Source organism: Sander lucioperca, chromosome 12 (assembly GCF_008315115.2).
Source record: "Sander lucioperca isolate FBNREF2018 chromosome 12, SLUC_FBN_1.2, whole genome shotgun sequence".
In the NCBI taxonomy this organism is placed as follows: domain Eukaryota; kingdom Metazoa; phylum Chordata; class Actinopteri; order Perciformes; family Percidae; genus Sander; species Sander lucioperca.
In genome coordinates, this window is record NC_050184.1 from 31,223,038 (window position 1) to 31,245,182 (window position 22,145).

General features: G+C 40.0%; 2 protein-coding genes across 7 annotated transcripts in view; both read right to left on the reverse strand.

Annotated features, from left to right (window-relative positions):
• Window positions 1-9,644, reverse strand: part of LOC116043528 (segment polarity protein dishevelled homolog DVL-1) — a 30,297-nt gene extending 20,653 nt beyond the window's left edge. For 2 of the 6 annotated variants that reach the window (XR_004103493.2, XM_036008157.1), the window contains exons 1-3: window positions 9,182-9,644; window positions 3,441-3,510; window positions 386-507 (exon numbers count right to left, since the gene is read on the reverse strand). Coding sequence is in view for 5 of the 6 variants with exons in the window: in XM_036008157.1 (XP_035864050.1) it covers window positions 386-507; window positions 3,441-3,510; window positions 9,182-9,351 (362 nt within the window). In the remaining variant the exon portion in view is untranslated. The remainder of the gene's footprint in view (window positions 1-385; window positions 508-3,440; window positions 3,511-9,181) is intronic. The other 4 variants (XM_031290284.2, XM_031290283.2, XM_031290282.2 and 1 more) reach the window with 3 other exon arrangements.
• A 1,143-nt stretch (window positions 9,645-10,787) lies between these two features.
• LOC116043552 (matrix remodeling-associated protein 8-like) lies at window positions 10,788-21,571 on the reverse strand. Its single transcript, XM_031290318.2, has 10 exons — window positions 21,324-21,571; window positions 16,500-16,526; window positions 16,071-16,379; window positions 15,874-15,975; window positions 15,319-15,780; window positions 12,697-12,855; window positions 12,537-12,567; window positions 12,369-12,448; window positions 12,225-12,278; window positions 10,788-12,099 (listed from the first exon to the last, which is right to left on the reverse strand). The coding sequence occupies exons 1-10, from the start codon at window positions 21,349-21,351 to the stop codon at window positions 12,074-12,076; spliced, it is 1,278 nt and encodes a 425-aa protein (XP_031146178.1). The 5' UTR covers window positions 21,352-21,571; the 3' UTR covers window positions 10,788-12,073.
• Window positions 21,572-22,145: the final 574 nt, after the last annotated feature.

Genomic DNA, 22,145 nt, shown 5'->3' on the forward strand with positions numbered 1-22,145 from the left:
GAATCAGCAGCACTGGCAGCGTACGCATCATGTTTAAACCAATGAGCGGACTAACGCCTTACTCCATGGTTGAGTGGGCAGGAGGGAACATACACACAAGTGGGAGAAATACTTACAGCCCATGCATGTTCCCACACTCAAGCTTTAGCACATAGTTTATGCCATATTCACACACACAGGCGTATAGACCACCTACACCTCCCATACGAGCCTGTGATGACAAATCTCTCTGATGAGCTTTCCACATTCTAATTAGCACATATGGCACGCTGTGAAATAAAAAGGTCACCCAGTGCACAGGATCGTGTGCTTGAATACAGAAGCCTATATGCCCCCATGTGTGTGAAATTGTGCATACATGACAGGCAGTAATCAGCCTACTTACTGGAAGGAGGGAGGCCGTGAGTCTCCAATGCCCCCTGTTCTCTCGAGAGGAGGGGGCAGCTCTGGATGGCTCTCTGTGCACTGAGATCCTCCATCAGAGTGGGCACTCTCTGCCAGGACCAACTGAGAGAGACAAGTTGGAGCAAAGGAAAGATTTGTTAAAGACCAGACATATTCAGCTCTGAGAGAAACACAAACAATATTGTAAATGATATAGGCCCCATAGTAGGAATGCACCGATCCAACTTTTTCAGTCCTGATACCGATACCTGGACTTTGGGTATTGGCCAATACCGAGTCCCGATCCAATGCCCAGTGTTTAATTAATAAGCTGTATGGCTCACTTGTGGAAGTGACTGGGATCGTTTTCCTATGTGTAAGGCAACATCAGACTTCACTTAAACATTGCTTTCCTAATTTATTTGTTAAACAAAATGTAATAAATAAATACAGAGATATAGATTTACTAAACTGTTATTGATTATTCAAATTATAAATTGTGAAGCAGCAACTTAGTAAAACATCTTCAAAATGAACAGGAGTTACAATTCAAGTGTAAACTTTTTTAGATGCAACAACAAATTGCTCAAAACTTGCATAGAAATTAAAATTCCAGTATATGATGTATATAGTATATAAACATAGAATTAAATTAAATAGATCGTCCCAATTGTCTTCGATACACGATCCAGGTTTTGGAGTCAGTATCAGCCTGATATCAGTATCAGATCAGTGCATCCCTAACCCATAGTGAAAAAAAGAGAAAATCAAAAACAACCTCAACAGACTTTGCAACACTCAAAAATAAACACAGTGATACTGACACCAGAGACAAGCACAGAGGAAAGGCTATGAAATGAGATGCTGCGAAGAGGCCTATAGAGATCCCTGGTGGCTGGCTGCACATAAACAACTTGAGAAACACAGCAAACGACAAAGAAACAAAAGACCACACTGCTTTCACTCAGTCGAGTGTCAGCACAAAGGATGATGACCCGTGGCTACAACTACTCTCCTTTCATCTGAGCCAGAATAATGAATGTTATAGCAGGTAGTTGTGGAAAGAATAGCAACTGCATTGACTATGATTATTATAATGTGAGCTTTGGGATTCACAGGTGTCACTAGATTCTTATATGAACTAGAGCTGGGCGATATGGAAAAAATCTAATATCACGATATTGTTGACCAAATACCTCAATATCTATATTGCGGCGATATTGTAGGGTTGACAATTGGTGCTTACAAAAAAATATTTACACAATGAGATTTTTGATAAATAATCATCATTAATGTGTATATAATAACTAAGTGGGTAAAGGCAAATAATAGAAAAGCTAGAACAGTCTGGTAAGTTCAAAAAATTACATCACTTTACTGGAATCCAGCCATTAAAACCAGGGACAGATAACACCTGTATCATATCACGATATCCAAAATCTAAGACAATATCCAGTCTCATATTACAACATTGATATAATATCAATATATTGCCCAGCCCTAATATGAACCCTGTGTGCTACTTTTTATTTGCTCCATTTCAAAGACTGAATGTATTTCTGCATTTCCCATCACCTTCTGTCTCTGTGTGCTGTGTCTGTGTGCCGACTGGCTTTCTGTCTGAAAGAATGAGCAGATTCCGCGCTGGTTCTTGGTTCTTGGTTCTCCAGTTTTGTGTAAAACTGCTTTAAAAAAAATAATAATTTCTGTGTTTGACAATATTATTACAGTAAGGAAAAATAAAAATCCCTAAAAGCATGGATGCACTGCTCTGACTTTTTCTCTCCTGACCCTCAGTGCCCCAGCTCATTAGGATTATTTTATGGAAGGTAACATGAGGCAAGGACTTGATGTACAGTTGTTGATGGTCTCACGCTTGCCATAACTTTCAAGCAGCCGGAATTAACAAACGTCGGAGCAAGTGATGTAAAGATTTGTCACCATAAATGGAGCTTAAAGAAACTCTGAAACTCTGATATAGTTTAAGAAGCTAAAATACTCTGGAATGACACAACCGTATACTTCTTCTAATTGCATTACATGTGGCTGATATTAAAACATAGTATATATATTGGGCATTTTTTGTGGAAAATGTAATGCAAATGTTAAAAATGTATTTAATTGGTTAAGAAATATCTTTATGAAAGGGGTTCCCTGCTTTAAAGAAAAGTGAGAACCCTGATGTAGTGTATGGAGTAATTCTGGTAAATCAAATGTGAGTGAATCTTGAAGATGTACACAGTACCTTTGGGCTAACTAGTTGTTGAGCAGCAGTGTGGTAAAGTGAGACCACATGCTTCAAGTCCTGTCGTTAGTATTGACACTGTGTAAATGATATTGAGCAAGACAGTCCCTAACAACTCTATAGCTATAGCCACTGTGTCCCTGATTCTGCCTCTAACCTTCCCGTGGAGCAAACTAATGAATTTCCCCACAGAGGTCAATAAAGCATAATATTATCATACTGGATTGTTAAAATAATAAATAAAAGCCACCAAGTAGATTAAACACAGAGACTGTCGAACTAATCTATACATTCTTGCTCTAGAATTCCATCCATGTTTTGCTTTAACCCGTGTCTTCTGTTCTGTACAACAGAGCAATAAATAGGATGGAAATCCTCTTTTAATTTCCTTTAACATGACAGATTGATTTGATTTATCATACTTTATTGTCCCCGTAGAAAAACCTGGGTTCACAACCCTGTCTATCTTCCATAACTACAAATCACTATGAAGCTACAGAAGTCAATAGAGTAACTGACAATCAAAAAGGTTACACTATAGTACGATACTCCTTGTTTAAGCAGGCAAACTCAGCCACCTCTGATTATATTTTGTAACAGTAGCTAGGTTTAATATCTAATGGAATCACCCATACTTATACAATACAGCTGAACAGTGAGATCAAGGTGAAGAGTGTTTTAAAAAGCTCTGCGGAGGCGTTACATGCCTAGATTTACATGATCCACAAGTGCTCCACATTTCTTTGGTTAGTGCTGAGGCAGCACAGCCGAGAGAGAGGGGCAGCATGGGTGCACTATCCATCTCACTTACCCAGGACACTACTCTCCCGTTGAAGCAGGGCAGCTTGGCGTTGTCATCGGAAATCTCTTCTTTGACAACCCTGGGGAACAGGCAGACAGATACAGTCAGGCTAACCGACCAGGAGGACACATAGTCAGCTCAACAACACAACACAGTACAGTCTGGAGACCCTTCCCTTCCCTGCCTAGTTGATACATACTGCGATAAATTCATGCTTTGTAAGTCAAATTTTCCACATGGCTTTCAAACAGCTTTAGTTTGCACCCTTGTTGGCGCGGGTAAGCTCAATGAGCAGAAGGGATGACACTCTCAGTCTGAGTCTCTATTGATTTATTTTATTTATTGATTTATGGACATTATGGTTGTCTTTCAGTAACACTAAGCACAACAATGTGATAAGGTCCGCTCAAACTGGCAAGGATAGGGCCATAAATCAGTAATGAATGGGTCTTATAGTAACCTGTGCATGTGTGCACTGTTGACAGATAGATTGACAGACAGATTGACAAACAGATAGATAGATAGATAGATAGAGGACAGACAGACAGACAGACAGGCAGACAGACAGGTAAATGTTTTATGTGTGTGTGTGTGTGTGTGTGTGTGTGGGTAGGAAAATCCTCAGAACGGTGACAACAGGGTGTCAAGGCACAGGAGTATGTATTAATAGAGTGATCTAGTGTGTGATCCTCCCTCAGTGTGTTGGTAAGTTGGTTGTAAATTCCCATACCCTGACCTGCTGGGACACTGTTCAGCAGCAACCAGTTACCGCACCTGCTAGACTTGTGTCACACCAATCAATCGATCAAACCTGGAGCTGGCCAATAGGTACAGGAGATGAGCTGGCAAAGACCTTACACGCATGCATGCATGCATGCACGCACACATGCACGCAGGGCCTAAACATCCTGATATATTTACCAGTTTCCATTATAACCCCCTGTATGTCTTTGTGCACATTGTTTGTGTTTTTTGCAGAGGATTTTCCCAGAAATTGTACGACCAAGCATTTCTGAGCGTCTGTGGAGATCTCACATTAGCTTCTTGGCTTTGAACACGGTACATGAAAAGGGAGAGGCACAACTTGAGAGCAGCAGAAAAGCCTAAGAAGGTTTGATGCAGGGGTGTCTCCGACAGCGACTTTACGGATTTTTTTTTTCCACTTCTTGTTTGCCAGAACTTCCCTGCTACTGAAATGATTAGCCAAGCCTGGTTGTGTTATTGTGCGCGCTGATGCTGTGGGAGCTGTATTGCTGGGAATGGTGGACGGAGATAACGTAGCCTTGTGGCTGGAACTGACGACCGCAGAGTCAGCCGCTGTGGCCTGTTCCACCTCAGGGAGGAAAAGGGAGGGAGGGAGGGGCTGGCTGACTCTGCCGGCTGCTTGTTAGGTAGGAAGTGTTTGCATCCTCTCTCGAGCTGCATGACCAGCTGTAAGGTGACTTGTGAGGATGTGGGAGTGGCCCGTGCAAATAAAATATCAGCTACGCTTCTTCTTTCTAATGTTTGACTTGGATAAGGTTGCCTTTTCCACTTGCGCGCACACACAGGTCACCAATGTTACTGCATTTTTACATTTTCTGAAAGAACTGGCATGCAAAAATAAATCTCTTAAACATATCTCTGTCTGTCGTAAGAACGGAAACCAGATGAACCAAGAAACGATTCCGATCATAACAGATGACGTCTTTATCATGCGGTAAAATACCCATGGCCTGCATTCTTTTCAGTTTCCATCTGCTATCAGGGGCAGTGTTAGTTCCACCCTGAACATTTAAAAAGCAGACACACACAAACACACACACGCACACAAACAGTAACCCCTGTTTAGAGAAGCATATGACTGGTGTGGGCTGCTGTCACAGATCTGACTTCTTAGATCCGTGACAGCTTAAATAGCTCTTAACTGATTTCACAGGATAATGACAAAAGATTTATTCTGGTGATCACTGAATATTTCACTGCTGGGGATATCTGTGTAGCTGGGAAAGATTAGACGTGTGTGTTTATGCTTTGATAAACAGAGGAGGGCTGGGTAGCTACAGCTTAAACCAGAAACTAGGGGCAGGAGAAGCCTGCCAACACCGGCCAGCAGCCCAAGGACTTTGGTGGGCTGATGCTAATGATACTATAAACAGGGAAGCAAAATATTTGACTTCAATATGACACGGATGCTGACTCAGTAAACAGCGAAATTCAACTTTAACCACCCAGAAAGCTGTTAATAATAGCATGCATACTGTTGATGTCACATTTAGTACAGTAACTGTGTGATTTTCACAGCATCACAATAACAAAGTCCAGATGTTTTGGGTTTTCCATTTTCCATTGATAGGGCTGCACGATATGAGGAAATATGCGATATGCGATAACGTTGTTGAATATCGTGATAACAATATTACTTGCGATAAATAGATATTAAAGTGTGCTCAGTTCTGCTGCTTTCAGTATTCTGCTAAAATCCAACAACTTGCTTGTTGAATTTAAAACAAACGAAAGGAAATCGTTTTCAACATTCTTCTATTGAACATATTGAACATTTAACTGAACACAAAAGACAGCGTTAAAAAAGAATGACATTTTAAAGTGCAGTTTTCTACAGATACTCTCTTTTTAACTAACTCAAAAAATCTCTTAGTGCGATATATCACAGCCTTTCGCAATGTGTTTACTGCGCAAGTTTATATTGCGATAACGATAAAAATAAAAAAAAACGATTTATTTTGCAGCCCTACATTGATAATGTCACTATCTGACAAATATTGTATAATCACTATTACAGTAAAAGTGTTGTTGTTAATGCTATGACACACAAATGCAGTATAACCTTTGAAATCTGTCACTATCCTCAAACAGGCGAGGTGAGGCAGGGGTGCATTTCTGCAGAAAGCTGCAGATTTGTGTCCTCTAACTACAGGGGCTTAGCACCCCTACCTCAGCAGAGGAAAGATTCCCCTACCAGCCCCTTGTTTTCTAAGGCACAGACTAGACTGTTTCTTTCAGAGTTTCATCTTGGCTGCTTCCTCAGCTCCAGAGTGCCTCTGTGACTTGCATTACAGTGAGGTCTCAAACCCACTCACCACCAGTGGCAATGACAAAACGCCATATCATCACCTTGAAGTCTCTGAAAAAACCCAAGTGGGTTGCTTGAAAACAACACGTCCTCCATAAGCTTCCTGTCTTATGAATATGGATGAATGAATGAATATTACGGGAGGGGACCAACTGAGGTATGAAATGTGCACAAAGAAACGTTCATCGTTTAATTTCCCTACACTCTGTTGTGTGGAAAGAAATGCCACAGCCCATGGTTACATGTATTCCATACGATTCCAAAGGGAACTGAAATGACATGTTCACTGCGGTAAGCTGAGGCTTTTCGGGGGTAAACCGTTTATCAAATTTGTGTGGCCATTACTTAGAGAGCTGATACTGCCAGCACAAAAGTAGTTCAGCAATCCCATAAGAAAATGGCTGTTTTTTTCTGCACAGCAGGGGGTCTACTACAGAGGACCTTGCACTGACTGCTAATTTACATTTCAAACACTGTCTATAACTGCAAGGGATTTGATGTTTTCCCTCTCTGCTCAGCAGTCTTATTCCTCCCTAGCTAATTCTCCAGCAGCCATACTGTCCGTGTGTATGCAGTACAGCCAGAAAGGCTACCACAAAGCGCTGCTATCCTCTGTGCCTTTGACTGGGTTTGCTTCCATACTGTGCCAGTACCATACGGCACTCACACAGAGCCTGCATATTCAACCTTAACTCAAAGGCTGGAATGCTGATGGAGATGCCTTTATAAACTGAGTATGGTGAAAACACATTCATTTGACAATGTCCAATTCATGGCATAATTTGGCATGCGTTGCTGATGCACATGCAGGAGCAGGTCGGCCTACTGTAGTGGTGTGTTCAGCAACACGGAGCCACGTCTCCATGTGGAGAAAGCAAACATGCTTTGTTTGTTTTCATAATCTTCTTGTCGATCACTTGAGGCCCAGTGAGCAGCCCGGCCTGCAGTGCAACAGAGGCAGGAAGCCGGGGCTGGGGACAAAGCAGCGCACCAAGCCTAGCCTGCCACCAGGAAGAGCCAGTTTCCCTCACAAGGTCAGGCTGCAGTGGAAATGTATGACGTTTGGCTCTATAGACACTGCCTGCGTCTGCATTTCCTCCAATCATGTTTGCCATTACTGTGCTAGATATTAATGTGTGTGGGCCCATGTATGACTGTTCAGGCTGGAATGAGAAATAGGCACTGACACAAATATGTTATCCTCAGCAGAGGCCTAAAGCAAGTAGATCGCGCTGACCAAGAGAGAGCTTTAAAAAAAGGAGCTTTGTAGATCTGCTGTAACTCCTGAAAATCAGGATGGGATTACAGAGAGGAACAGAGAGAAAACAAAAGAAGAGAAAGAAGGAAGAAATATTCCAGCATCCAGTGGTTAGAAGAAGTAGTCCCTGTGACTTTCTGGGGTAGAATTCACCGTGAAAAATAAGAAAATTACTTACAGTAAAGACAAATTCTACTAAATTAGTCCATTAGGCTTCAATCATTTGCTAAAAAAAACCTTTTCACATGACGTAATGCATTATGAAATCTTTTTTTGTTCCATAACTAATGCTACAACATAATCAGGTTAAATATGACTATAGGTTTAACCATTAATGTATCTCTCCTGACAAGTAAATTACCATACTGTATATTATCTTTCTAAATACACCAAATAGAGGGATGTGATGTGATGAGATGGTGATTGCTCCTTCACTGTGTATTATTTAACCTAAATGTATTCCTCAGGAAAACAAACAAACATTTCTAATCAGTCTGTCCGGTATTACTGTAATAACACAGACTATTATACAATATTCTTTAGAAATAAAAAAAAGGTTATGAGGATGCAGTATTGTTCGACAGATCTCCTCCTCTGGGGCAATTACATGCAAAAGGTGGCTACATGATTGCATTTCTAGTAGACATAGCCACTGGCTTGTGGTTGCTATATTCCCTTGGGATTCACCTGCAGTCCATTGTGTGTGTGTGTGTGTGTGTGTGTGTGTGTGTGTGTGTGTGTGTAAAGAAATATAACTTCATGGGCTATTATAAGTGGATGAATTAAAAAAAAAATGAAATGGTAATTTCTTATGATACATACTGAAAGTGACATGCTACAATAACCAGGCACAGGGAAACCAAAACAAGACAACATGAAAACGAAAACTTGACAACTTGAACATGTGGACGCGTTGTCAACATTGCTCTCACATTTATATTCCACATGGTTCATACAATGACACTAATGTGGGTTAATAGATTGACTTTATTAAGGGGAGCAGGGGTCTGGCTCTGTGTAATGCATGCAGGGCTGCGTCATTAGGGCTCTGGACAGATCTGGTATCGCTTTAAACACTCATGTGTCTCCTCCACCGCGCACAGGGTAGTAATAACGAGCAGGTGCCAGGAGCATGGAAACAGACAGGGCACTGTAGTTGGCACACATGGAACAATGTTGCAGCCAGCGCCGTCTGATGTTGCCTATCACGGCCTGTAATAAGCGCTTTATATAGGCTACACAAACAAACAAACAAACAAACACACACACACACACACACACACACACACACACACACACACACACACACACACACACACACACACACACACACACACACACACACACACACACACACACTGCAATAATAAATAAGTGAGCCAGACGAACAGGCGAATAATAATCATGGTGGCCACTTACCCAAAATCCTGGTCCATCGATTTGAAGAAGAATTTGTAGCTATTGACCGGTCGATTGTTGAGGACATTTTTAAAATCCGCTAAGGTGACTTTCTCTGGAGAGACGGACAGTTTGACCAGATAAGGAGTCTCCTCCTCGTCTATGTGATATATTATTTTAGTCTCCGCCATGAGAGTGAGGGGAGGACAATCATTGACACATGAAAGGAACAAGGGTTGGCAGCGCAATAAATAGGCCTACTATGTTACCAGCTACCCGTAGAATAACATAACAGCAGTCCCTAATACATAACCCTGGACACAACACGATGGAAAATGCAGCTCCGTGTGTTGGACGAAGCCAGCGAAAATCCAGACATAATCGCGTTGTGAGTGCCTGTATTCCTGCTCCGGTGTGAGTCGCTACGGTGGCTCTCTCGGCACTAAAACAGGAAGGGACAGTCCACATCCTTGCGATATGGAGTTGGGAATATTGCTATTTTTTACAGGCTAATTGGTAAGACAGTGCTGTCATCTAGTGGTGTGTCTGGGCTGTGCGCAGCCCTTATACAACACACTCATACTGTAGGCTACACTGTACTGTGCAGGCATAATATGGAACAAAGAGAAAGCGGCCTGGCCTTACTCTTTTCTTTTTTAATTATTACCACCAACTCTGGTATAACAGTGGGGTAGTATGCTACTGTGTGACACTGTCAATTGAACTCATTCATTCAATTCAATTCAATATACTCAAATATACACTGTAACACTTTTCGCCGTAAATATGTAATATACTGGCAGCAGCTTCGCCAGTCAACTACTGTTTATTTACAGTAAGCATACATTTTTTAAATGTGAAGGTATTTTACTGTAAATAGACATACAGTTTCTTACTGTATTATTTTAATTTACAGTAATATACTGGCAGCAGTGTAATTCCCTCCTTTTCATTTATTTTCCCAAGATGCATTGGTATTAACAGTAAATGTAATCTGTAACATTTGCAGATAGTGCTGTAATATTATTTTCTCCCAGAATGCATTGCCATTTACAGTATGATCCTGTATAACTAAGATACTGTGAGATTATAGCTGTAAATTTACATCAAAGGTTTACAGTGTAGCCTATATATATGTAGTTTAAAATATATGGTGACCTATTTTGGATATGATTAGTTGTGATAACCAATAAATGCAGAAGCTGCTCTAATGATTGTATAGGCTAATGAGATTTCCTTCAGTTAATTAAATATTAGATGTCCATAACAATAATTACAAATGACAGTAATAATAAGTAGACATACTGCATTCATTATCACTGAATGGGACTGATCACCCCAGGAGTGAATATAGGTGGAAGTGTTGTACAGCACAGCTGGTTACAATGGCACATGAACTACACACTTATTACACAAAGAACACAATGTTAATGCATCTACAATAAAAAAAAAGCTAAATTACTTACCTCAATTACTTCTCTCATACTGCCAGTCCTCAAGACTTCAGAGGCTACTGATACATTAGATATTCATATATCAGTTTCCCATTCATCAAAATACCAAAAATGTGGGTTAATGTCTGTGGATCCCACCTCTAGCAGGTAGAAAAAACTGTGATGAGTCTGTGGCCACTGCTGTGAATCTTTAATAGAAGACATCTTTTCTTAGAAGAGACCAACAGAGTGTGTGCAAGTGCGCAAGAGCAGAAAAGAAAAAAAAGAGGTTAGGATTACAGTTTTCATGGAAAAGGTCTGTGGAGGCAGAACTCAAGGAAACAAAATCATCCTGGAAAGAAGCAGAGAAGACCGCCCAACACCGAACCAGCTGGAGGAAGTTCATGAATGACCTATGCTCCCCAAAGAGCAAAATGGGTTAAATGAATGATTACAGTTTGTGATTTAGCATTACTGAGATAGTAGAAACTCTTCTTCCTGCAGTAAACCTCATAGAGTCGCATGTTTTATAACAGATTTGTACCTGTAGCATTGACCAGCAGATTAATAAGGAAAATTCAGTGTTTTACAAACTAGGATACTTTATACATGCCTGATGCAAACAAGTCCTGCACAGCCCATTAAAAACCAAATAAATGGTTAAGATTTTGTTTTACCTGAGTTTCAGTAGCCTTTAGTCCATGGTCCTACAATGTCACCATTTTTCACTTGATAAATTATCAATGAACAAATATATCCATTTAGGGAAAAATATTATTTGGAGAAGAATTTAAGTCTGGCAGTCTGCATTCTAAATTACATAAAATCCACACCACAGTCGAGTTTTGTAAATAAAATTAAAATAATAAAAAAGAAAGGAAACAAAGGAGGTACCATAATCTGTTTAAAATGTCTTATTATATATAGCTATGTGTGGCACTTTTTTTCCAAACACTGTCTGAAACTGTCTACCTACAGTAACTTTACCTTTGAAACATGATGAAATACCTTTACAAATTACAGTATAGCAAATTTGGGCAAAAAAAAAAAAAAAAAAATTTAATCTTAGGAATGGAAAAGCTTTAAGCTGTGAGATTGCAGCTGTGGAAGCATGCAAAGTACACATAAAACATACTTAAATGAACATGCATTTTTGTAATTTCTTTTTCTTTTAAAGGATGATAAAAAAGCCTAGTATTCAACATAAACCAACTAATGAATGCAAAGAGTAAGGATCAAATATATGTTTAACCATATTGTTACAACAGCTGGTGAAAATGCAAGTTATATAAAAAGTGACATGTAAAAAAATGATGGTGGCTTTTAGTAAAAAAGCTTAGTGTGTTAGAGTTACAGCAGAGGGAGCATTCCTCCTGTCCTCTCCTGGGTTTCCTCTTTTTTGCCCTTCTCTCCACGGTCCTTTACTCTTCCGGTGTTTGCCCTGGACCTGCCAGCAGCATCAGAAGTAGAAATATCGCACTCACTTCCACAGCTTCCCATCAAAGTCTGAAATGAGAGTTGGAGATGGACATCATATCAATTAAAATATAATGTTTCCTATCTGTGGCTGAAAGGGTGTTACTGTTGGATGTTCATTTACTGAAATACAATTCTGCACAATGTCTGCTCACCCCTATTGCAGTCTTTGGTCATATCTCTCTCTTTCAGTAAGTTGTTTTTGTAGTCTGTAAATTTTTAGTGGACACAGAGGTTATGAGAATATTTTGTTAAAGTAGAAAATGTGTGTTTACTGCATGTGTGTGGATGGGGCTTACCTGAATTCAGAGGGTCTTGGTTACAGGGCCTCAGCTCTGTGCAGTCTATTGACATTTCACCTCCACTGATCACATTCCCCCTGCACGGAAATAAGCATCGCTCTGCTTACAATTGGATTCATTTAAAAGGAAAATTGGGATCTCATTTATTGTATTGTAATGTCTTACCGATCAGATCGACGCAGGTCATACTCCAGACCTGAATAAAAAAAGATTTAACACACAATCTCAAACACACGTGTATCCATAAAATGTGCTCTCTATGAATCACACACACACACACACACACACACACACACACACACACACACACACACACACACAATACCTCTATTCTTGCGTCGCCGAGTAAGCACAATGACAACGACAACGATGAACGCCAGCAGTAAGAATGTTGCCAGGAAGTAGCCCAAATGCTGCACGAAATAACCTCGCTGCTCAGGGAGGATGACATTCACCACGCGTGGACCCTCCACCACTTCAGTCCCTAAAGGCAGAACATGGAGAAAATCAAACGTTTCATATAATAAACTACTCAATTCTTTCATACATTGACAGAACTTATAAGAGATGTAGTAAATATTTCACATATAAGAATGGGATGTATTGCACAGGATTGACTGCCATATTCAAACTGTGATATATTGGATTGTTACATTGGATCAACATAATGGCAATAAACAGATCAAACTGAAATGTATTCCTACATAACGTCAAATTTGTATTCCCCCCGAGGCTTCTTCTTTTTCATTTGTTTCTAAAAGCCACAGAGGCAGAGCAGACGTTAAATGTCTGTTCGCTGGTAATGACTTCCAGACCTGATGTCATGCAGCTGTTTTTTTTCTCTCCTAAAAAAATAACACAGGCTGACCAGAAAAGAGGAGGAGAAGTGTGAGGAAAGAGAAACAGATTCTGTTATGTGGTCTGTCTGCATGTCTGTATTAGTTTTCCATTTAGGGCCTTTTCACGTCTTCTCACAAACACAGAAGTCTAGTTTCTGCATCCATGGAAAATAAATCTGTGACACCTTCATCAGGGAACTCTACAGTCTAAATACATATCTGACATCACTGCAGGCAGCTCCCAGTCTCACAGTGACCCTGACTGTTTGTGAACGCTTTGTAGATAGTTGATGATAATTATTCAAAACAACAAGCACAGAAAATACATACTGGGCTTGGAGATGCAAGACCATTACAACTACTACAGTACAGTCTATTGTACCACAGATACTTTTGCAGAATAACCATTTTAATGCATGTTTGCAGAGCTGTTGAAGGGTAAAACAATTAAAAAGTAAAAATGGATTATGAAAGACATCAAATCTTTTCCTCTTGAATATTTATCTTAAGTAGGGCATTGCTTTATGGTCTCTCATTAAAACAGCTAAGTTGGACACTAGTAAAACTAGGTGCCAGTGAGGGACTAATGAGGAAAACATGCAACATACCATCTCTGATCGTGCTTTCAAAACCAGCCAATGATGAAAAAAAGAAGTTTATTCTGACTTAACCATCCACCGCCTATGTGGCAGCTTGGTTGGCAATTATCACCTGTCATTGTTTAATGTACCTAATATGCATAAAACTACAAATTAATGTCCGAGGCCATTGTCTCTAGAGCTCAACTGTCACAACCAGGGCTGCAGCCACAACCAAGTGGTAGACAATTTCCATTTTCTTGAAAGATCTGACAAGTGCCGGTGTGTAAACGGCTGTTTCACATATGCTGCACAGAGGTTACCCTGTGTTTTTGTTCCTGTGGGATATGAATCATTTGCAAGTCAATGAACTGAAGGAAAGCATCTTTATTTGCAAAGATAGAGATTCCCGTTGAATTGCTGACAGCTCACATAACGCCCGCTTAAAAGAAATAATGTTCTACTTGCCACAAATAATTACAGCACTGAAGTGAAAAAGCTCCTGTGGTGTTTGTAATTTCAGATGATTGCTGGCGGCCTGGCGCCTGCGTGAGCACAAACAACTTAGTTTTAATCTAACAGACAAGACCAGCAGTGCGTTAAGGAGAAGTGAATTCCTAGATGAGGTTTACTCAAAGGACACGGGCAGGATGTCATCTATCCACGTGTGCATTTCTTCAACATGCATATGGAGCTAATACATGGGCTGTCATTTCTTTACAGGGGAGGAGGATTTAGTCTAACACATACCTGCATCCCCTCCCTTTACTTTGTTCTTTTATGTCACAGCTGGCACAGATGTTGAACAGATGTATGAGACTTCCTTTATGTGCTGGTAAACACGCCTCTACCAGAGGCTGATACACATCAGCAGATAAACAGGGCAGACAGGGTGAAAGAATAAACAAAACTCGAGATGCAGTGTAACCAGTCTAGACGTGTGGTTGGGACTTTTGTAAAATTGGGTCAAATGGAGGAAAAAACACAAGATAGTACCCTCCCAAAAAGCCTACTCCTCTGCTCAGCGCAGTTAAAATATCTCCAGCTGTAAATGAAAAAGCTATAAAAATGAAAAAAACAAGTCAGCAAGGAAAATCAGACCACATCCGGTGCAGCCAATTTAAAACTGTTTACTGTAGCCAGCTTCTCAAGCTATAACTGAAAGTAGTTGACTCCAAAAACCTCCACTTTGCTGAATTCAGAGTCAACAACTAACAGAAAGATTTCTTTCCGCCCATCCCTCTTTCTTTCTTACTCAACTAGCTTCTACATTCCTTCTACCTCCTCCCTTTTCAGCTCAAACACAAAAACAGAGAGGTCTGAGGAGAGAGTTGGCAGAGGAGAAGAGGAACTGATTTAACTGACCAACTATGCCTATAATTATAACAAAAAGCCCAGGAGCTCTGTTGTCACTCTATGCACAATTCAGCCGAGAAACCATATGGGGAAAAACACTAACCATTACTAGCGTCTGGAAAAAACAAAGTTCAAGTGACGTGTCTCTTGTTGTTTTTAATTCAAGTAACTTACTTGGCTCTGGCACATCATTCTTGAAAATTCTGGGTGCTGTAGTGGGGGCGGATGGAAGTGGAGGTCCCACAGTGAGCCTGAAGATGCGTCTCTCATACAGACCACAGTAGTGGTGATGCAGGTGGCAGGAGTACAGGCCTTTATCATCAGGCATCAATCCAGCAATGGAGAGTGAGAAGTCCCCTAAAGTGAAAGCATCCTCCTCCACGCTCATCTTGCTCTGTCCAAAGCGTGGTCCATAATCCCGGCGCTCTCCGGAAGCATAGAGGTCCACCAGACGGTCAGCCCTATCAGGACGCACTCCAGGGGGCTGGAAGTCCCAGTGAGCCACCTGCTGCTGGTCCTCCTGCAGGCCCTCTCTCCACAAGGAGCGCCGGTTCACACAAGGCAATACCACTGACTTGCCCAACAAGACAACAAACACAGTCTTCTCTCCATCCCAATAACGTTTCTCTTTTCGAACTGGAAAAAATATGAGTGTGAAATACATTACTATCAGTTAAAGCCTTATGACTCATGGAATAGCATTGGGGCTGTGTGATTAGGACGCCTCACCTGACTTAGTGACATTGAGTTGGATTTGAATGGACTGGTGAATCTGGCAGTAGTGATGGTGCAGATTACAAGTATAAACTCCTTTGTCAGTTGAGACCACATCTGAAAAAGTAAGCATCCAAGCAACCTTAAGATGAAATTATAAATGGAAGAGTGCAATGGTCATGGTGCTACTGAGAAATGTGGGGAAGTCTCACTGTTAATGATGAGAGAGAAGTTGCCATCAATGAAAGCAGAGCCGGGGATGGAAATGCGTCCCTTGTTGAAGCCATTGTAGACCCTCTGACGGGCTCCGGGGGACATGTCCAGGACTCGCTCCACAGTGTACTCTGGGCTGCTGCGCACCAAATCCCAGTGCACCACCCTCTGACGGTCCTTCAGTCTGTCCTGGGTCCACACCATGCGGGGGCTGTGGCAGGGCAGAACGGCCTTAGACCCTGCAGGCAGCGTGATGTTCTTGGCCTCTACCACCACACCAAGTGCGCTGCCGCCGCTCTGACCCCATGCTGACACAAGGAAATCAACACATGGGTTCAGAAACTCAATGCAGCAATGGCAGAAAGAGAAGCATCAAACATGAGCTACTATACTTTAAGGTAGTGCATGGAGAAACAAAAATGTCTTACCTCCTGGCAGGAAAAGCACAGCAACAACTGAAACAAACCAAAACACGAGTGATTAGAGTTGCATTCTACCGAAGCACTTCATTCATACTTGCTGAGGTATTCAGCCAGCTCACTAATGCAGTCTTGAGAAATATTTGGAAGACATTGCGAAACGTTTGGTGGTGGCTTGAGAGTTTAGCGACCTGACCCGGCGTGTGAAAGATTTCAGTGTTGGAACAGATGTGGGTTCAGTGAGAGGACTGTTTAAAAACACAGAGGAAAACTGATGAAACAAGGACACGGTAAAAGGCAAGACTTTAGTTCCACACAGGAATACAACAGGAGAATCTTTTTTACCAGAGGTCAACAATATTCTCTAGAAATATATTTAGCGGTTTGTGCTTTCTCACTGGAGAGATAGGAAAGTTTTCCAAAAGCACATTTGTCATTTCTAATGCATTTTTTCCCACAGTGCTATTTGGTCGTCTGTTTACTGAAGGGCCAGCAGAGACACACATGCAGCCAAAGCATACAGCACAGAGCCTTTATTCATCCTGGCTGCTGCTGGCTTGTTGCAAGGCCGTGATCCTGAGGGGATGAAGAACCGGGCTGCTATTCAGCATGTACTTCAGTCAAAACCAAACACCTGTCTATTTTTACTATCCTGGCAATGGGTACTGTGAATTATACAGGCTAGATGTGCAGAGCCTTAAGTGTGGTGTTATGTGTAAATAAACTCAGCATAATAAAAAAATAAAATAAATAAAGAGTGGATTATTTTTACTTTAATTAACTGATAATACAGATTTTAAAATGCTATTATTATTAGCATTTTCAAAACACACGTTACAAAGTTGCTTAACAAATGGTGGCAAATTAAAATCAACAAAATTTAAAACCAATAGATTTTATGATAAAAGTGATATAAAAAACACAGTAATTAAAATTCTGTACTGTAAAAAATTACAGTAACGTTAATTAAAATAAATAAAAAGACAATTTAAGTAGCCTAAAATAAGATAATAACTTAAAAAGTAAAATCAGGATAAGTGCTCCGATAAAAGTATGTTTTAGGAAGAGATTTAAAAGATGTTGCTGACTCAGCAAACATGGTTTTCTTGGGCAGGTCGTTCCAGAGCACTGAGGCCCTGACTGTAAACTCTGTCCCTTCTAGCTTTATGCCTGGCCTCTGCCCAAGGATCTCAAACTACGCGCAGGCTTGTGCACTACTAAGAAGTCAAAATATAGCAAGAACTCAGGGCCATGAGGAACCTTAAAAGTAATCAATAATTTCTATAACATACTGGGAGCCAGTGTTAGGAGGCAAAACTGGTGTGATGTGTTCAATCACGGCTGTCGGTGCGGGTTAAAAGGCCGGCAGCTGAGTTCTGTACAGTTTGTAGTCCATCAATAGACTTTTAGTCAAGGCGAGTCTTGAGAAGTTTGAAATCTGGAAATTACTGAAGCTTTTGCAATGAAACTTCATATCAAGTTAGCAAGTGCTGTATGTACACTATATATGCTAAAGGTAGTGGTGGAATGTAATGTACCCACTTCATGAGGTCAGTCTGCAATGGAGGCCAAATGGCGTTGATAAACACGCTAAAAAGCGAGTATGCGTCTTGATAACACGCCAATAATGGCATACGAATTGGCGTGTCATACATACGCCACTTCATGAGATCAGTCTGATGTACCGTACAAATGTAATGTAAAGTACATTTACACAATTTGAAGTACTTGTAGTTTACTTGAGTATTTCCATTTCGTGCCACTTCTGCTACTTCTCTACTCTGCTACAAATCAGAGGGAAATATTTTACTTTTTACTTTACTACATTTGTACGACAGATATAATTATTTTAGAGATTTACCCACAAAACATAGGCTATGTTTATAAAATAGAATTTTAAAATGTGATGCATTGTTATAGATTTATCTACACAATAGTATATAAAGTAGTTAAATTAGCTCCACTTCGACCAACTACAACTGTAAAATACATGCTTACACAAGAATGCCTCAGTAATATTAATATAATGATATAATAGTACAACACTCACGTCTAATTTTTCTGAATTATGAGTACTTTTACTTTTGATAATTTCAGTAGCCTACATTTTTGTTAGACTTTTACTTAAGTGACATTTTCAATGCAGGACTTGTAATGGAGTATTTTTAGATTTCAGTATTGCTTTACATAAGTTAAAAAGTCTCTGAATACTTCCTCCACTCTAAAGGCAAGCTGCACAAAATCTGTTTGATACAGGTCGCAAGACCAAAAAGGGCCTTCTCCATCCAGGTGTTTGGCTTATCATGGTTGACACATTGTATATGTGAGCACAGACAACACACACATGAGCAGAGAGTTCATTTCACCACATCCAAACAATAGTTCACCAGAGCGCTGCCTGTTACTGCGCTTTTATGCAGTGATTTCGTAAGTATGCACCAGTATATAATAATACTTCAAGCTGAGCAAAATTATTCCAGCACAGACACACTGGCATCGGAGAGGAGACTTCAGGCTGGAAAACTTGGGTTTTCTAATGAAGGCTATAAACTTTCCTGCAGAAGGTAAAACAAAGTGTCCCTTCCAACCCCTGTAATTTTCTCTCTTCCAGACACACACATGCTGATGACACACAAGGCTGGTTTAACACTAAAGACTTAACAATGTGCTATTGAGTAAGCAGCTATAATAACATGCATTTACCAAATGATCTGCCAAATCACTGTTGTCATTTGTAACCCCAGGAACCACACACATGCTGTATCAGTTAACAGACGGTCATCCTTAAGTTAAAACAAAAAAGGTTTAGACTCAAACCTAAAGCATGTGTTTACTCAGCATCGTTTCTGTGATTCATGGCCGTTGTGGGTAGGTGTGAAGTTCACTCACAGCCGAGTCACAGGTTGAGAATAAACCAAATAAATGCTGAAGACTCAGCTAAACATACAAAGATACATTCAGACAGCCGGAGAACCTGTTGATTCTCCTGTGTATATTCACTAAGGTGTACATTAGAGTTTCTATTTACTTATATTACTTTGCATATTATAAGCAAACTAGTACAATTGCAAGTATTTTTTCATCGTGTTGGCCATCATAAGTATATACAATTTCCTTGTGAGTTAGAAACTTGTTGAATAAGTCCTTTATGTGTATTGGTTTCTATAGATTTATATGTATTTGATGTATATACACACATATATATATAACTTCCCTGAGTAAAAGAATAAGTATACAAGTATAAAAGTAAAAGTATACAATACAGTGTAGAAAGTTACAAGTAAAAGTTTTGCATTCAATATTTTACTTAAGTAAAAGTACAACAGTATTGTCAAAATATACTTAAAGTACAAAAAGCAAAAGTACTCATTATGCAGAATAGTTTATTTCAGAATAATGTATATTAGATTATTGAATTTTTAATTATTGATGCATTAATGTGTACATTAATGTGGCAGTTTGTAAAGATGGGACTTATTTTTTACTAGGCTATATACCACTGGGTAGCTGTGAATTTCATGGGATCAATAAAGTCTGATCTTTATCCATAATAACATAAATATTTATTCACTGATTATTTTTGGTATTATTTATCTGAAGCGGCAAAGTATCTAAAGTTATCAAATAAATGCAGTGGACTGAAAAGTATAAAGTAGAAGAAAATGAAAATACTCAAGTACTTAAAGTGTACTTACCACCACTGCTTGTTTGTAACGTTTTGTCTGATCTTGCCCAAATGTCTTAGCTGTAAAGGCAACTTGATGAAAATATATTGGGAGAATCATCTGTGGGCAACTTTTTTTCTGCTGAACAAAGTCAAGAGTTTGCCTGTGGGGCTGTAGGCTACAGAACATAAACACGTCACCTTGCTGTGACTTTGTCATTTTCTGCCTTGAATGAGTAGCTATATGTTTATAAGCTTATAGTTAGAACCAGCAAATCTAATCTTCGCCATGCCCTGTTGTTGGTGGCCGGCAATTCAGACAAAAGCCATCATAAACAAGGTTGGAGTGGTAACCCCCCTCCTCCAAGACGTCCGGACTCAAAGCAGCCTACTGGCGGTGAAACACTCATTACTGACACATTTAATGACAGGCTGTCGGATTCTGCTGACTCCTTCTACTCAGACCGCAGTTAACTAGAAACACATTGGGCCGAAGCCACAGAAAATCCCACATAGCCTACACACACTATCAACAGGCCGAGGCTAGGCAAAGCCATGCAGCATTACTGTAGGATATACTGGAGCCTGTATGCAATGCTCCGTTTCACTTTCAAGTCCATGAAGCTCCATGCACTTTATTTTCAGAACTCCGAATATTTCAAAATAAAGGCTGTCGATGAAATTAAATTCTTGCATCTGTTGTAACACCACGTAGGCTACACAGGAATATAGTTTGACTAGATAGATAGACAATAAAATAAATTATGTGGATTGATATGAGATCAACAATAAATAAGTCAACACAATAAACACAGTAAATGAACAAGATTCTGGGTTTCAAAACGTAATGTTAACAATAAATAGGGTAAACAAATACAAACTAGGTCATACAAACAAAAGAAGTTGAGTGGTTTTAAAGATAAACCCGCAGCTACCAGTTAAAAACTATATCAATGTTATGACTTAGGCTAAATTGCAAAGACATTGGGAGGTAAGAATATGGAGAAGAATATATTTACAATGCAGCAGCGCAGACCTGAGGACTGAATGGCTTTCGGCTTTTGTTCCCGACAGGCATTTCAAACCTGGATCCAATTATGGAACAAAGAAAGTTTCCTCTACTTATATTTTTTTTCCTCTTTTAAAAGCAAGAGAGGTAAATAACTTACTCTGAAGGAGAGTCATGAAGAGCTGCATCTTTTTTTCGCAATGCTGGCAGCGGAGGTAAAAGCTTGTCAGAGGTGGTGTGCACAGAAACCGACATAAGACAAGAAGTGTTGAGGTTGACGGAGCACGGCTCAGCACGGCTCAGCTGTGTGCTGTTGTGTTCCTGCAGTCTGGAGCCGAACACACGCTCCGCCTCCGCCACATGAAACCCAACACTTGGTCAAAGCAGTCTTGACGAAAACATGTTGGAATAGGCGACTATACTAAACGCTGAAAAGTTACTGTAGAAAAAATACCAACGTAGCCTACTAGACATATAGGAAAAATGCAGTAAAGGAACGATCCTCAAAATGTGAATAAAAGGGTAACCCCAGCCACCAGCAGAATTCAAAACATTTTAAATTGACAGGTCTTATAATACACTAATACTAAAGTTACACAACTACCAAACTAAAGTAGGGTTATGATGATTAGTTTACATTTGCTACACAGAGGTTAGAACCCCTATCTTTTGAATTGTATACATACAATGTATACAAACTCTTCAGTTATATGTCAAGATATCAGTGATTTGTATGGTTGTAAAAACTGTAAACCAGTCCTTGGGAACACTTCCACATAAGGAAGGGATTATAAAAGATCCTTTCTCATTTCCCCCTTTTGATCTTAGAAAGATTTGATTCTGCATTTAAGCACTCGAATGAAGTTATTTTACTTTGAGGCCTTGTAAAAGGTTTTATTGTACAAGCTAATTTTATTTAAATATGGTCACACAGTCAACTGTGATTTTGGTTCTCTTATTTCTGTTGTTGCTGTGCTATATA

Excerpts from the sequence above, each read along its gene's own strand:
- LOC116043552 (XM_031290318.2), bottom strand. The coding sequence starts at position 21,351 with ATGCAGCTCTTCATGACTCTCCTTCAGA. Across the intron at positions 12,449-12,536 it reads GACCTGCGTCGATCTGATCG|GGGGAATGTGATCAGTGGAG; the intron begins GTAAGACATTAC and ends ATTTCCGTGCAG. Across the intron at positions 12,279-12,368 it reads CCAAGACCCTCTGAATTCAG|ACTACAAAAACAACTTACTG; the intron begins GTAAGCCCCATC and ends AAAAATTTACAG.